Source organism: Bombina bombina, chromosome 2 (genome assembly GCF_027579735.1).
Source record: "Bombina bombina isolate aBomBom1 chromosome 2, aBomBom1.pri, whole genome shotgun sequence".
In the NCBI taxonomy this organism is placed as follows: domain Eukaryota; kingdom Metazoa; phylum Chordata; class Amphibia; order Anura; family Bombinatoridae; genus Bombina; species Bombina bombina.
In genome coordinates, this window is record NC_069500.1 from 685,835,147 (window position 1) to 685,851,126 (window position 15,980).

The 15,980-nt window shown below is 37.0% G+C and overlaps 1 protein-coding gene across 4 annotated transcripts in view; it reads right to left on the reverse strand.

Annotated features, from left to right (window-relative positions):
• LOC128649413 (thioredoxin-like) overlaps positions 1 to 15,980 on the reverse strand; it is a 220,555-nt gene that overhangs the window by 46,822 nt on the left and 157,753 nt on the right. The window contains exon 1 of one of the 4 annotated variants that reach the window (XM_053702667.1): positions 9,990 to 10,169. The exons of the other annotated variants lie outside the window; for them this stretch is intronic. Within the exon in view, the coding sequence (XP_053558642.1) occupies positions 9,990 to 10,010 (21 nt within the window). The 5' untranslated portion in view covers positions 10,011 to 10,169. Of the gene's footprint in view, positions 1 to 9,989; positions 10,170 to 15,980 lie in introns of those variants that run through there. 4 annotated transcript variants of the gene reach the window in all.

Genomic DNA, 15,980 nt, shown 5'->3' on the forward strand with positions numbered 1-15,980 from the left:
AATTGGTGAAAAACTACCAGCAAGACCCAAATTTGTCTACAGGAAAACCAAGAACCTACAGAGTAGACTTGCTCCCAGTATAGAAAGAAAGAAAAACCTGGGTATTAGAGACACATTCGGAAAAGAGGTGAAAGGCTTCTTCCCCTGCGTGTCTTGTAAAGCATGCAAAAGCGGTATCAAATCTATCACGTTTAACAGCTTCAATACGAAAGAAAAATATAAAATAAATGAGTTGATTAGATGTCAAGACAGTGGAGTGATCTACATGTTACAGTGTTCATGTGGTCTACAATATGTGGGCCAGACGTCGAGGATCCTGAAAGAAAGGATACGTGAACACCTACGACTCATTGAAAAACTAAACACAGATACCGCTCTATATAGACACTTTACAACTAAACACAAGGGAAATATAAAGGATTTAACATACATGGGCATACAGAAGGTACCAAAGGACTGGAGAGGCGGCAACTATACAAAGAAACTGCTTACCGCCGAATCAAAGTGGATCTTCAACTTGGACTGCCTGCACCCCAAAGGGCTAAATAACAAGGAAGACCTCTCCCACTTATTCAACATGACATAATATTTCTATATCTCCACTAATGATCCTCTCTCCTCTAGGTATCTGTCCTCAATTTTGACTCTCTACCATAGAGGTATCTCTCCTCACACAGAAAGAAGCAGAAAAGTTTCTATGACCAAAAAGCAGATAAGTTTCTATAAAACATCTAAAAGAAACTACAAAAAACCTGCCTACTCAAAATGTCTAACATCAGTATAATTAGACATAATCTGTACTCTTGAACCTCCTTCTCCAAGGCACTGGTCTCCATATAGAATCAAATAAAAAATAAAACCAGGAATTAGGCCTCCTTCCAGCTATCTCATTCCATCCTCAGTCCCTGAAAATAGGCTAGAAATATTTAAAATATTTAGAATATTTAAAATATTTAAAATATTTGAAATATTTGATTATTTTAACACTTAGCCAATATTTTAACACTTAACAAATTATTTTATTATGCCAACACACCGGCATTTAATAAACCATCTATTTAACATATCTCTGATATTAAACATATAGGACACTTATTCCTTAAATACACCCCCTTAAAGATAATCAACTGATATTAATTACATTCAGAAAACTGCAATTTGAACTATACCTCAAGCTGTATAAAACACAACTGAGAATCCGACCTATAAGTATACATTGTTTATTCTAGTTTCAATTTGTAATTATTTATCCCAGAAAAGGATAATTATAAGTATGTCATTATATGACAATAACAATCTACATATAACAATCTGAACACTTTAATATTTTAAAATAATAACCATTTCCTTTCTTGTTTATTTAATTTAATATGATTTGTACAAGATCACATATGATTTTCTACCAAATAATTATATCGCATTGTTATCATAAGGATAATATCAACAACAGTGAAATATTATTATTAATATATATTATTTTATAAAAAATAGCTCCTAATTGTGTTTTGGGATTGTATACAGTATATAACATTGAAACAACTACAGGATTACTAAAAAACTGTAGTATTTTTTTGCCCCTACTCCCTTTGGAGATATTCTGTGCATTAGTTACAAACCAGCTCTTTGATCGCAATTTAATCTCATATTAAAACCTCTTTATCATATAATGCTTTAACGCTTTAGGGATACATTCAGTATATCATCCATCACGCACACTGTGACTGACACACACTGAATCACTCCACAGATCATTTTAAGGACACACAGAGTTAAACGTTAGTGATTCACATTACGGTCCAGTTTATTACTGATCTGACTACAGCTCTGACGTCACGACCAATCAGGACACTGGAAAAACGGATAAGAAATATATACAAAATAACCGGCATAACCCTATCCAACATACGGCCACATATTATGGATCAGTTAATACAATAAATAGTAAAGACAACGGACTGAAAACAACATATATACTATATATCACATAAGTCCGTTAGAGAAATCCCCTACCGGAAGTGACGTCATAGAGATACGGAGGATTCACAGAAACAAAACAGACGACAAATAGAGACTCTCCAAATAGTGATAATAATAAAACACTACCTTATCCACTAATTTTGATAGGAAATAGACTTTATGATCCATTTATTAACAATCTGAATAAATATAAAAATTCGCCAAACCGGAAATGGCTAAATCAAAGCACTTCCGGTTGCAATCACTCAACCCCTATATAAGGCCATCAGTATATAGCACACACCAGTCTTGATAAAGGCCCAGAGAAGGCCGAAACGCATAGACAACACTGGTAAGCCTTATTTTAATTGGAGGAACAAATTGTGAACTTTCTACACATTGCATTTTATCTTTCTCTTCACAGGTTTTTGTTTCCTATATATTTTTTTGCATTTGGAATTGTTTTTATTGTGCCCCCTTTTTTATTGTGCACCTTTTTTATCGTGCACCTTTCTTCACCATATCTGCCTACCCAGGCTGGTAAAACCACCACAAAGGGATATTTCTTGGACACTATCAACAACTCTTGTTTTGTTGTTATTATTATTTTTTTCACTTTATTACCCATCCACTGGACACCAATAGCAAACACTTGCTAACACACCAACACCTTTTGGATACACACCTATAGGAGTACCCCAGCGGATTCATTTTGGACCTATGTTGTGACTTTCTTTTGGACCCATTTTTACACTGACTTTGTTTTTGTTTTTGTTTTTCCTAAAACACATTTTATACACACTGTACACACTTTTTTTTTCGATTTTTATTGATTGTTACTACCCCAATTTTTAGCACACTGAAGTATTGCACTAAGTCACTTTGCAGCACACTTGTGATATTGCTGTCGTTGCAGAATTGTCCTGTGTATATTGTTATAGTGTATTTATATATTTCACATTTTATATCCTCATTGTAATAGCGTGGATCCATGCCATATTTTAAATTGTATTTTAAATTGTATTTTGAAATTGTATTCCTATTGTATTTTTAATATTGTAATTCCATTTTGCCTTCAATACCCTGTATTCTTAGTTGTAATAAATATTTTGCATACCTTAGCCTCACAGTTTGGCGCCTAGGAATATCTTTCTCACGTATTATTGCATCTAGGTGATAACTAGGTATCACCTCCTGGGCCAATAAGGTTTAGTGGACGCTGGGATTATCTTTGTACTGTCATAATTATAATTACCCTTTAAGTTCATGGTAAACTCAAATGCACTATCAAGTAAATTACTAGTTTAACATATTTGCTTTGCAAATTCGAAATACAATAGAAACACCTTTATTACATCGAGCGTAGGAGGATTTGATAACAATATATGCACATCAGAGTCAACAACACTTCTGTATATTATTACCTGATTATTATTTTTTTTGCAGGATCATAAAGATACACTGTGCTTTACTCATCCCCAATCAAACTGGGGAAATTTTCATTTCTTGCTCCCATCAACTAAGAATATTGAGTATTAGTGACCAGGGTTGGTTTTAGACCATACTCCCCTAGTACCTCCCTAGAGCTGCCACTATTAGTAATTAAAATAAATATATTTTCTAATTAAAAATGTTTTATATTATTGATAAGGGTAAATCTATGTTTGTTCCAGAGTTTTTTTAAGAAACATTGTAAAAAAAAAAAAACCATGATAGTGATCATTTGGTTTTACCATTTACTGAAATATCTTTTATAAAACATGAAGCACAGGCATAATACTTTGAATACAATCATGGCGTATGTTGCTAAGAGAAATAACCACAGTATCTATCATCTACCTATCATTTATCTCTATCTATTATCTATCTGTCTTGCTGTCTGTCTGTATGTCTGCCTGTCTATCTATCCTCAAAATCATTATACATAGCAGCATGTGTATTATTATTGCAAACTATTTAGTTATTTTTGGGCCCCAAAAAAATGTTGCCACAGGGTTCACTGTTGAATAGGTTCACCACTGTATGTCATCATTCTAACATCCCAGCATCCCTGATAACTCTTTTCCATGTCCTTAACATCTTGGTAGAACCTTTTTATTTGTTTCCCACTCGTAGCTCAAAGGTTATCCGAAAAGTCCAAATGGGGTTGCTGAATTTTTTCGGGTCGGGCGATACCAATGGGTAGAATCTTTAATAGGTGGCTGGAGAGTCAGCTGCAGGGTCCTAGGGGGCATAGAGTTAGGATCAGGGTGTCTACCGAGATGAAGGAGGATCTCAAGGTTTGGGAAGACTTTTTGAGAAACTTCAATGGTGTCTGCCTATGGCGGAAAGGCCCTATTTCAAACCAAATGCTGCACCTCTTTACGGATGCAGCGGGGGGTTTGGGTATGGTGCTTATTTACGGCAAATGGAGCGCGACTCCTTGGCCGGAGGATTGGGTTAGGGCGGGTCTAACTAAGGACCTGACCCTGTTGGAACTTTTCCAAATCATAGTGGCAATAGAGCTGTGGGGACAGAAATTGGCTAATCGGTCTGTAATTTTCTGGTCTCACAACATGAGCGTGGTTTATGCCATAAACCGTTTGTCTGCATCATCCCCGAAGGTCGTCACGTATTTGAGGCACCTAGTGTTGCGATGCTTACAACTGAATGTTAGCTTTGCAGCTCGGCATGTACCTGGGGTAAAAAATGTAGTGGCAGACGCGATATCAAGGTTAAACTGGGAGTGGTTTAGGAGGGTGGCGCCAAGGGCTGAGATAACTAGGCTAACTTGCCCTCCTTTCTTTGGCAGATGGCAGGGGCTGGGAAAGTGTCATCCCCCTAGTGAGGGCTTCTTTGGCACCTAAGACATGGAGTACCTATGAAAACCACTGGAGGGCTTGGGTCTGCTTTGCCACCAGTCGGGGGATCCAGCTCCTCTTGGCTACACAGGTACATGTGCTTGATTGGTTGCGTAGGCAGGGGGTGTCTAGACTGGGAACCCAGAGCAGGTTGTCTGCTATCTCGTTCTTTAACAAAACATTTGGGATTGCTGACTACTCAGGCGCATTTTTGGTGAGACCGGTATTGAAGGGGTAGGGACGGCTGTCCCCACGCAACAAGGACTGTAGGGAGCCATCACACTATTGAGATGGTGGGGGCACTGCAGTCAGTGTGCTCATTAAGTTACAAGGCCTTGCTCTTCCGGTTGGCTTTTGCATTTGCTCTGGTGGGGGCCTTGAGAGTAGGTGAATTGGTGGCAACATCCAGGGTTGGCTCGGTCGGTTGGATCAAATGGGAGCATGTGTGGCCTGCTGAAAGTGGCTTGTTACTGCAAGTTCCCAGGTCTAAAACGGATCCTGAGGAAAAGGTGGCCTGGCTGTCGCTGCACAGGCATGAATTCCCAGAATGTTTGCCCGGTTAGGAGATTTGAGGAATATTGCCTTGTAAAGGACGAGTTGCCTACCCTTCTTCAAGATGCTCATAGGAGATGGGGGCAAACTCACATTATTGTACTGCACCTAGAGGGGAATGGCATGGGGTCTGTTCCAGTTTTGGACCTAATTAGGAGAATGGCTTCGGACATACGTTGGGTGTGTGCATGGCTCAATGATGTAAAGGTTGGGTGGTCCAACGTAGTTGCACGACTGCGTTGGAGGTACATTATTACTCAGAGGGCAGCATACAATGTGAGGAAGAAGCTAAACAGGGAGATGGGGAGAACGGTCATGGCGTTAGGAGGTTTTGCCATAAGGCACAATACTTTAACGGCTGTCAATAAGGCTCTTTATCGCCCTGATGGTGTCCATCTCATGGATGTGGGACTAGACATTTTCCTTGGGGATATTTGTAAAGCTCTTCTTTCGGTAGTATAAAAAAAAATATTTTTGTAATCTGGAATTCTATAAAAATTTTATGATTGTTTGGGAGTTTGTCAGTTATGTGGCGGCAAGAGGCGGCTGATTCTTGTGGCGGTCGGTCAGAGTGCAGAGAGCGGGCAGGGAGAGAGAAGAGTGATACCCTTGGATGGGGGAGGCGACGCCCGCTAGGTGCCAACCTAGGGGTTACTCCCCCCTACGAATCATAGGCCAAATAGCTCTATCAGCTTACAGCTTTCTCTCTCTGCCAATTGGGCGTACGCAATCCGTGCCTCGCTGCAAACACCGTGTAGGACCCTGGCCATCTGTCAGTAGGGGTTAGACTAGCTAGTTCATTGCCGCCACCAGTTTATTAATAACTTTATAAAGTTGTTTGTGATTATTATTAATAAGTTTCCTAAGCTGGCATATTTAAATAGCCTAACTTAAGAGGTTTATTTTATATAATAAACGTGACCGTGACCGGTCTTTAGCCCAAAACCTGTTGTTGCGTGTTTATTGGTTTAATAATTCTAGGTAACATAAGAAGTAATAGGATGTTTATCTCTTATGTCGCATAGAACAAATATCTCAATACTTTTATCAGAATCCTTTGCACAGTCACCAGAACCTGCATTGTGAAACACTGAAAATCAGGTATCCCTTCATGGTCAGAAATAGATAATAAATTGCAACACACTTATAACATGTATGAGTTAGCATCTGGGATATTGAGCAATAGAGACACAGTCAATTAGATTTGGTACTACTGGATTGGTAGAGTGAAGTTGATAAAATAAATACCCCTTACTACTGCTGCCTAGATGTATAATGCAGAATATCTTTTTGATGAGTGAACTATTTGATTTTATTTTGTTGTCACTATCCCCATTAATGTTCCCTCCCCCCACAAACACCTGGATTTACTAGCATTGTTCATTCTTTAGTTAATATCTGCTATATTTATGACGATGGGTAGTAATGACAAATGTACTGTATTACATCATAGTTACAGAGAACTGTTGTCAGAATTATGAATATTTGAGTTCCACGAATTTGAGATTTGGCATCTCTGGGAACATGTTATATCTTTTATATGTTCTGGAATTTGTTAAACAAACCTTGATGTATATGTATCACAAAATTTGTGAATGATAATAAAAAATATTTAAACATAAAATAAAGATTTAAATTGTGCAAAATTTGGGACCCTATGTAGAACACAAAGGAAGGTGGACAAACAATTAGCAAAATAAATTATTGTTACATACATTTTAGCCCTGGGCATTTAATTAGATGGTCATACAAGTTTATAATAGGCTTTGTGGCTGTGCTATTTTAATAAATTTAGCAATATAAAGTTTGTTAAAAAGTGCTCCTTAGGACTCTTTATCTCTGAAACCTTGTGTACGTGCTAGGTGTACATCTCAGAGCCAAGACAGGAACAGATCGGTGTTTATTGCGCATTCACTAGCACAAATATAAATCAAGTTCACACACAAGGACATATGCACCAGGCAGTGGGTATTGGGTAAGTATGCTCTGCTTGTAACCTGGGGGCATGCTGCAATCTTAAAAGTACTTTGCTGCTCCTGAGCCTACCTCAGGACCAAGAAGAAAAAACAAATGAGGTAATAGAAGTAAATCAGAAAGCTGCTTAACATTAAATGCTCTCTCTAAATCATAAAAGTTTAATTTTGACTTTGCTCTCCCTTTTTTGTAGTTTTAGCAAAAATGACCACATGGATATTCTGTAAAGTAGGCTGATTTGGTTGTATGCTTTCTAAAACATCAAATACCTTTAAGCAATTATTATAATCTTTCTAACCTAGGATCTGATTATCTAAAAGTATCTGTGCTTGATAAATTCTGTAAGATATCTCTCCAGCACCATGAAGCCCATGTTGGAATTCTTTTAAGGCAGATTTTACCTTGGGAATAATGTGTCCAGCAAAGTGGTGTTCCCAGCATTTAATTATGTAGAGGTGCATACATTTACCATAGGGCTCACAACTAATACATTAAATACTAAAATAGAAGCATGCAGTATAAAATTGTATTTTTAAAGGGACAGTCTACTTCAGGATTGTTATCGTTTAAAAAGATAGATAATCCCTTTATTACCCATTCCTCAGTTTTGCATAAACACAGTTATAGTATCACACTTTTTACCTCTGTGATTACCTTGTATCTAAGCCTCTGCACACTGCCCACTTATTTCAGTTATTTCAACAGAGTTGCATTTTAGCCAATTAGTACTGACTCCTAGGTAACTCCACAGGAGTGAGCAGAATGTTATCTATATGGCACACATGAGCTAGGGCGGTCTAGCTTAAAAAACAGTCAAAATGCACTGAAATAAGAGGTGGCCTTCAAGGCATATGAGCCTACCTAGGTTTAGCTTTCAACCAAAAATACCAAGATAAGATCACACAAATTTGATGATAAAAGTAAATTGAAAAGTTGTTCAAAATGTAACTTTTACTAGACTGTCCCTTTAAATCATATTTAAATTTGTTACAAATTTGTTCTGCAAAGATTACATTTTATTAAAATGTTTTAAATTGTTTTGAAATTATGCAGGAAAAGGAACTATTTTATTAATAATACAATTAAATTCTGTGAAATTTGTACTTAGGATACAAATTTTTATTGTTTTCCATGTATCCCCTATTTAGCTAGAAATGTGCTTTACTATGCAGTGGTTTTCACATTACAGAGGTGGCAAACTACATAACAGAAATATGGGTATGACTGGACTCTGAGAAAATGAAATGGCACATTCAATTGTATTCTGAAAACACATTATGTTGTCAAATATGTATGGTAACAGAAGCCCTTCTATCCAATACTTTACTATCTGAATGCATAACTAGGATAACTCATGTGTTTAACTTAATCATAGTGTGCATTTCATATGGATTAGATCTCAATAAAGGTATATGATACTCAAATATTTACTCTGTTCCATCAAAAATACAATGCTCCAAATGTATTGCAGTGCTTTATTGAGTCCTAAGACTGTTTTACACATTCATGCCCTTACTTATAGTTTAACTTTAAATATACATAGCTTTTACTTAACTTTTTCATGCAAACAAATATTTTTGGCAGGTTTAACTGCTGTGCTTTCATATGTCTGGTAAAAAGTGTTTTGAGTATCATGTCCTTAAAGGGAAATTTGAAATAAAAAAATGACCCGATCTTCTTCATTACGGCATGTCATTTTTGCATTTCTGACACTATAGGCTAAAAACACAGATACATCCTACTTGAGAACTGCACGCACTTAGCCAGCAATCATCAGGTGCATTCTGCTTAGAATATGTAATGTTTGTGCTTCCCAACTAAAACTTGCCTAAGTGTTAACTTCTTTAAAAGGGGGTTAAACTCATAATTATAATTACCCTTTAAGTTCATGGTAAACTCAAATGCACTATCAAGTAAATTACTAGTTTAACATATTTGCTTTGTAAATTTGAAATACAATAGAAACACCTTTATTACATTGAGCGTAGGAGGATTTGATAACAATATATGCACATCAGAGTCAACAACACTTCTGTATATTATTACCTGATTATTATTATTTTTTTTGCAGGATCATAAAGAAACACTGTGCTTTACTCATCCCCAATCAAACTGGGGAATTTTTCATTTCTTGCTCCCATCAACTAAGAATATTGAGTATTAGTGACCAGGGTTGGTTTTAGACCATACTCCCCTAGTACCTCCCTAGAGTTGCCACTATTAGTAATTAAAATAAATATATTTTATAATTAAAAATGTTTTATATTATTGATAAGGGTAAATCTACGTTTGTTCCAGAGTTTTTATAAGAAACATTGTAAAAAAACAAAAACATGAGAGTGATCATTTGGTTTTACCATTTACTGAAATATCTTTTATAAAACATGAAGCACAGGCATAATACTTTGTATACAATCATGGTGTATGATTTGCTAAGAGAAATAACCATAGTGAGAAAATGAGGTTTAGTTGGTTATTATTGCTGCAAAAATTGCCACCAAAAAGAAAAGCTGTTTGTATAATAAGATGTCTAAGAATTTTATGAATTGGATTTCTTTATTTCAATGGTTCTGTAAAATGTATTACCAATAAGTTGCTATTGCTATTTAGAAAACAATATTTACTTAATACAATATTACAAAACAAATCTGAAATATAACAAGTTACCTGATCATAAACCTTTCTCATTGTAAAGATTGAGTTTCTCTGAGTATTGATCAGACCGCAGTTCTCAGGACGCTGTAACACAATGTGCTTTATTCTTGTCTATCCCTGGATTTTTGTGGGAACTGCTGAAGCCTAAGGGCATGCAGACGTACCCAGTGTTATTAAACAAAATCTGATCAGGCTGTGCTCATCTAGGGAGTGGTAACATATAATGTAGGTGTGTAGCTGATTTTGTTGCATGAGTAATTTTGCAATAGCTCATAGAATTGTTTTTCTTGGTTAGAAAATGAGAACTACATTTTAGGCTTAAACGGACATGAAACCCCACATTTTTCTTTCATGATTCACATATAGCATTCAGTTTTAAACAACTTTCTTATTTGCTTCTATTATCAAATTGTCTTTGTTCTCTTGGGCCTAGATTTAGAGTTTGGCGGTAGCCGTGAAAACCAGCGTTAGAGGCTCCTAACGCTTGTTTTTACCGCCCTCCGGTATTTAGAGTTTAGTTACCGACACTCAAAAATCTCCCAACGCACAAATCTCTACCGACAGCTCAGACCCTGTAGTTAACATCTACCGACAAAATAAACATCCACGAATCACAAAACAAATATTACACAAACTACACTTACACTCATACAAACACTACACTATATTTATTTTTCAGATTTAATATTTTTTCATCAAAGTTGCGAGATCTCGGGTGTTAGAAAAAAAAACAACACAAATCCATTTTGCCATTGACTTACATTGACACACGGGAAAAGACCCTCATATAGCTACATCTAACTAATAATATTATCACAAACATACACTCATCGATGCATACAAACAATATACACCACATTACATACCCAAACAAGTTATTTATTACAAAATGAACACGATTTAGCTACTTTTTCACACAAGCTCATGACGTCACTCACTTTACGCTCAAAACCAGTCTTGGATTTTATTTACACACAAATTTTGAGCCTCCATTGACTTCTATGGGGAAGACGTGCTCGTGCACGCGACAGACAGATTTCCATAACGCACGCAAAAAGCGTAGACAAAAAATCTCCAAATACCAGCGCTAGAAATCGAAAAAAAAAACATGCTTTTCTGCTTTAGACCCAGCTATGACAAATAGATCAAGAAATGCCTATTTCCCTATGGTGGACTTATGGATTTTACTTATTGAATATTCACAACAGCATTAAATTGTTTGATACTTTTACATTACATCAACTACAAATCAACATCACTAGTAACAAACATTTTTTAAAAAAAGATCACATTTAAACGGACACAAAAATAATTAAAACATTTCAGGATTCACAAACAGTACACAATGGGAAACACCTCTCATTTACCTTTATTATTGCATTTCATTTATTCAACTCATATGCTTGCAGCAACAGCATATCTACATAGGCTTAACACATTATCAGTCATGGATGCACATACATTACTTTTATCATTCACTCATACATGTGCATTCAAATGATGGGGGAAAAACACATTACTTTCTCTATAGGAATCACAAAACAGAACATATGGAATTTAATGTACTTTTAACATCATGATTCACTCACAATAAACCATTAGGAATTACGTACAATAACAACATCATTGCACCAGATTACAGATGTCACTTTATGGGAATGAACAACAATGCCAGACCGCTATATAGAAGTCAGCATATGTGGGACACAATCACAATATATACGTATATGTACATAACACGCATCACGCAACCACAAAGCACACATTTATATTTTATTCAGCACACAATAACAATGTAGCACAATACAACAACACAATGAGGATTTCAGAACTAGATAGGCAGGTTAATAATATGATGACGTCATTAGAAGATTCAACCATACACATTACAGATTCACGACTGTACTACAATACTACAATACTACATATACGTAAACAACAGTTTGGAACAGCATTATTAGGGCGATTTGAATGGGACAATTAATAAATATTGTCAGCTCGAAAATCACTTATATATACAATACTACAGATGACTGCCGGAAGTTCAGAATTATTATGCAGATTTTAATGGGACGCATACAATATTGACAGCTCGGCAATCACTTATATATACAATACTACAGATGACAGCCGGAAGTTATTCAGTATTAGTGCGATTTTAATGGGACGCATACAATATTGACATCTCGGCAATCACTTATATATACAATACTACAGATGACATCCGGAAGTTCTACAGTATTAGTGCGATTTTAATGGGACGCATACAATATTGACATCTCGGCAATCACTTATATATACAATACTACAGATGACAGCCGGAAGTTCCTCAGTATTAGTGCGATTTTAATGGGACGCATACAATATTGACATCTCGGCAATCACTCATATATACACAATACTACAGATGACAGCCGGAAGTTCTGAATTATTATGCAGATTTTAATGGGACGCATACAATATTGACAGCTTGGCAATCACTTACATATACAATACTACAGATGACAGCCGGAAGTTCTGAATTATTATTGCGATTTGAAAGGGACACGTACAATATTGACATCTCGCTAATCACGTATAGATACAATACTACAGATGGCAGCTGTTACTTTATCATTTACAAACAATATTGCAGCAACATTGATCGATCACATTCTATGCACATTATACACAACTATGCACTTTCATTCATGTTAGCCTGGACGTGTGCTTTTTACTATAACATCGCGTTTAATAAATATTTATTACGCATATGAACAAACATTACAAACATGCACTGTATGTGTGATATTTTACACTTTCACATTGAGATTCATTGGGGGAAAACAACATTTCACCAAACACCTACAAAAACGCCCACTTTGAAAGCATTCGCGCCGCTCACATACAAACAAGTGAATACAATTAGCAATCATTACAAACTCACTACCATTGGACTAATTGTACTATAAATCCCCCAAACAACATGGCCAAAGCATCCCTTGTGATCCACATCATATAGCATACCTTGTTACTCCTTGCTCTGCTGTTTGGAAATATGGATGATGATGATATGGTAGACGCTGCTGGTGCTGCTATTGGCGAACTAGCTGTTGATAGAATCAGGCAGCCTCGGCGACTCAGACTGAGACGAAGGGGTCGTCTGGTTCGAGGTCCTCGTGTCTACAGGGTGAGACCCACCTTGGAAAACATGAGCGACTTTGAGGTTTATGATAAGTATCGGCTCAATCGCGAACAGCTCTTTTGCTTTTACGATCTTCTTAAACCTCATTTGGAGCCACGTATACAAATAAGGACTGCTGTCCCCGGCATGACTAAGATGCTAAGTTGTCTATACGTCCTGGCCTCCGGGAGTTTTCAATCCGGAGAAATGTACATGCATGGCCTGGCTCAAGGTACATTCTCTGTGGTGTTTGATAACTTTCTGGACGCCATGGTACGTATCAGTAAGCACTACATAGGATCCCCACAAAATGATGGTGATTGGAGGCACCTGAAGCGGGAATTCTTTGATATTGCTGAATTGCCCAATGTCTTGGGAGCCATTGATTGTACCCACATTGCGCTGCGTGCTCCAATTGATGACTTGCCCTTCAGAAATCGCAAACATTTTCATAGCCTCAACGTGCAGTATGTTTGTGACGCACGGATGAGGATTATGCATGTGTGTGCGAATTTTGGAGGAGCTTGTCATGATGCCCGCATCCTCTCTCTGTCCACCCTGTGGCGGCAGTTTGAAGAAAGACAAATGCCCCCTGGTTATCTCGTTGGTGAGTATTTGTGCACAACATGGTTAATTAGTTAGACAATTGCCACTGTAGTCTTAAAATGTTAGTGTAATGTTCAGCTATAGGATGCAATTTAACCATTTATTTATATTTCGGCAAATGTCTACTTTTAGTTCAATGCAGATATGTAGCATGTCTTACCTTAAATGCTCAGAGAATGCAATGTAACCATTTAGTTGGTATTTTACACAAGGTCTGGTTTAGGAGAAATGCGCATATGTAGCATGTCTTAGCTGAAATGGGAAGATAGCAGCAAATGCAATTTAACCATGTCATTGTCTCTTTCCGCTAATGTCTACTTTTAGTTCAATGCAGATATGTAGCATGTCTTACCTTAAATGCTCAGAGAATGCAATGTAACCATTTAGTTGGTATTTTACACAAGGTCTGGTTTAGGCGAAATACACATATGTAGCATGTCTTAGCTGAAATGGGAAGATAGCAGCAAATGCAATTTAACCATGTCATTGTCTCTTTCCGCTAATGTCTACTTTTAGTTCAATGCAGATATGTAGCATGTCTTACCTTAAATGCTCAGAGAATGCAATGTAACCATTTAGTTGGTATTTTACACAAGGTCTGGTTTAGGCGAAATACGCATATGTAGCATGTCTTAGCTGAAATGGGAAGATAGCAGCAAATGCAATTTAACCATGTCATTGTCTCTTTCCGCTAATGTCTACTTTTAGTTCAATGCAGATATGTAGCATATCTTACCTTAAATGCTTAGAGAATGCAATGTAACCATTTAGTTGGTATTTTACACAAGGTCTGGTTTAGGCGAAATACGCATATGTAGCATGTCTTAGCTGAAATGGGAAGATAGCAGCAAATGCAATTTAACCATGTCATTGTCTCTTTCCACTAATGTCTACTTTTAGTTCAATGCAGATATGTAGCATGTCTTAACTTAAATGCTCAGAGAATGCAATGTAACCATTTAGTTGGTATTTTACACAAGGTCTGGTTTAGGAGAAATACGCATATGTAGCATGTCTTAGCTGAAATGGGAAGATAGAGAATAAGATTGAACTAGATTATTCTTTTAAATAATAAACATTTGTTAGTGGATTATCGTGTACACAAACATTTTTTTGAATAAAAATACAATTTTGAGGATTCAGTTTGAATTATGTTCTGTTCATAATTTATAGGCGATTCTGGGTACATGAGCCGGCCTTGGCTTATCACTCCCTTGCGTAGGCCGACTGATGTGGCTCAGGAGCGCTACAATAGGGCACATAAGAGAACCAGGGCTGTGGTTGAAAGAATGTTCGGGCTCCTGAAGATGAGGTTCAGGTACCTTGACAGGTCGGGAGGAGCAATACAGTACAACCCAAAGAAGGTGGCTAAGATCGTTATAGCCTGTAGTGTCCTGCATAATATTGCACAGCGGGCTGGGATGCTGCAGGCCGTCCAGGCGCCCCGAAACCTACTCAGAGAAGAGGAGGACGATCCAGTTCTAGAGTGGCCATTCCGGGACGAGGGGCTCAATGTCAGAGCAGACATCATCAACCGCCACTTTAGACGGTAAATAATAGAAGTTAGATTGGAGTATTGTCAATAGATGTGAACTCTAGGGAAATGACAAGTAGAGAATTGTGCAAACATGTTCGGATTGTTCATCAAATGCTAAAAATGTGTTTCATTTATTAATATAGGTGATGCTCTGGTCATTGGGTCCTGTAGCGAGTCTTTGCCACCTGGTTTTTAAAGAGAACATCAGCTGGTAAGTATAAATGTATGGACTGTTGCTGGCATGAATTGTACACAAATACATCATATGGCATACATTTTCAAAAATAGTATTTAGTTTACACATTACTTAAAATGTAAATACTCAGAAAGAGATCCTCTAGCATAACTATCCTCTAGCATGACTATGGTTCAAAGTCACACATTAGAGGTTTGTTCTGCTCAATATGACTCATCTTCACACTTGATTGATAGAACATAACACAAGATGCTGCACACACTTATTAAGCTAGTGACAGAAATTGATTCTGAAATGGGGGGGGTGGGAGAGGGGTACAGAACTGATTCACACACTTGTAGTAATAATTTTTCTTAAACTTTTTCTGCCATTAGGGAGCTGACTTAATCTAAAGACTGAAAGGGAAGAATTCGAAGCCTGACAGTGAAGATTGCCCAGACTGACAGTGGAAAAAGCCAAGATTGAAGTATACCAATGGGATCATGTCTGGCATTATCTTTC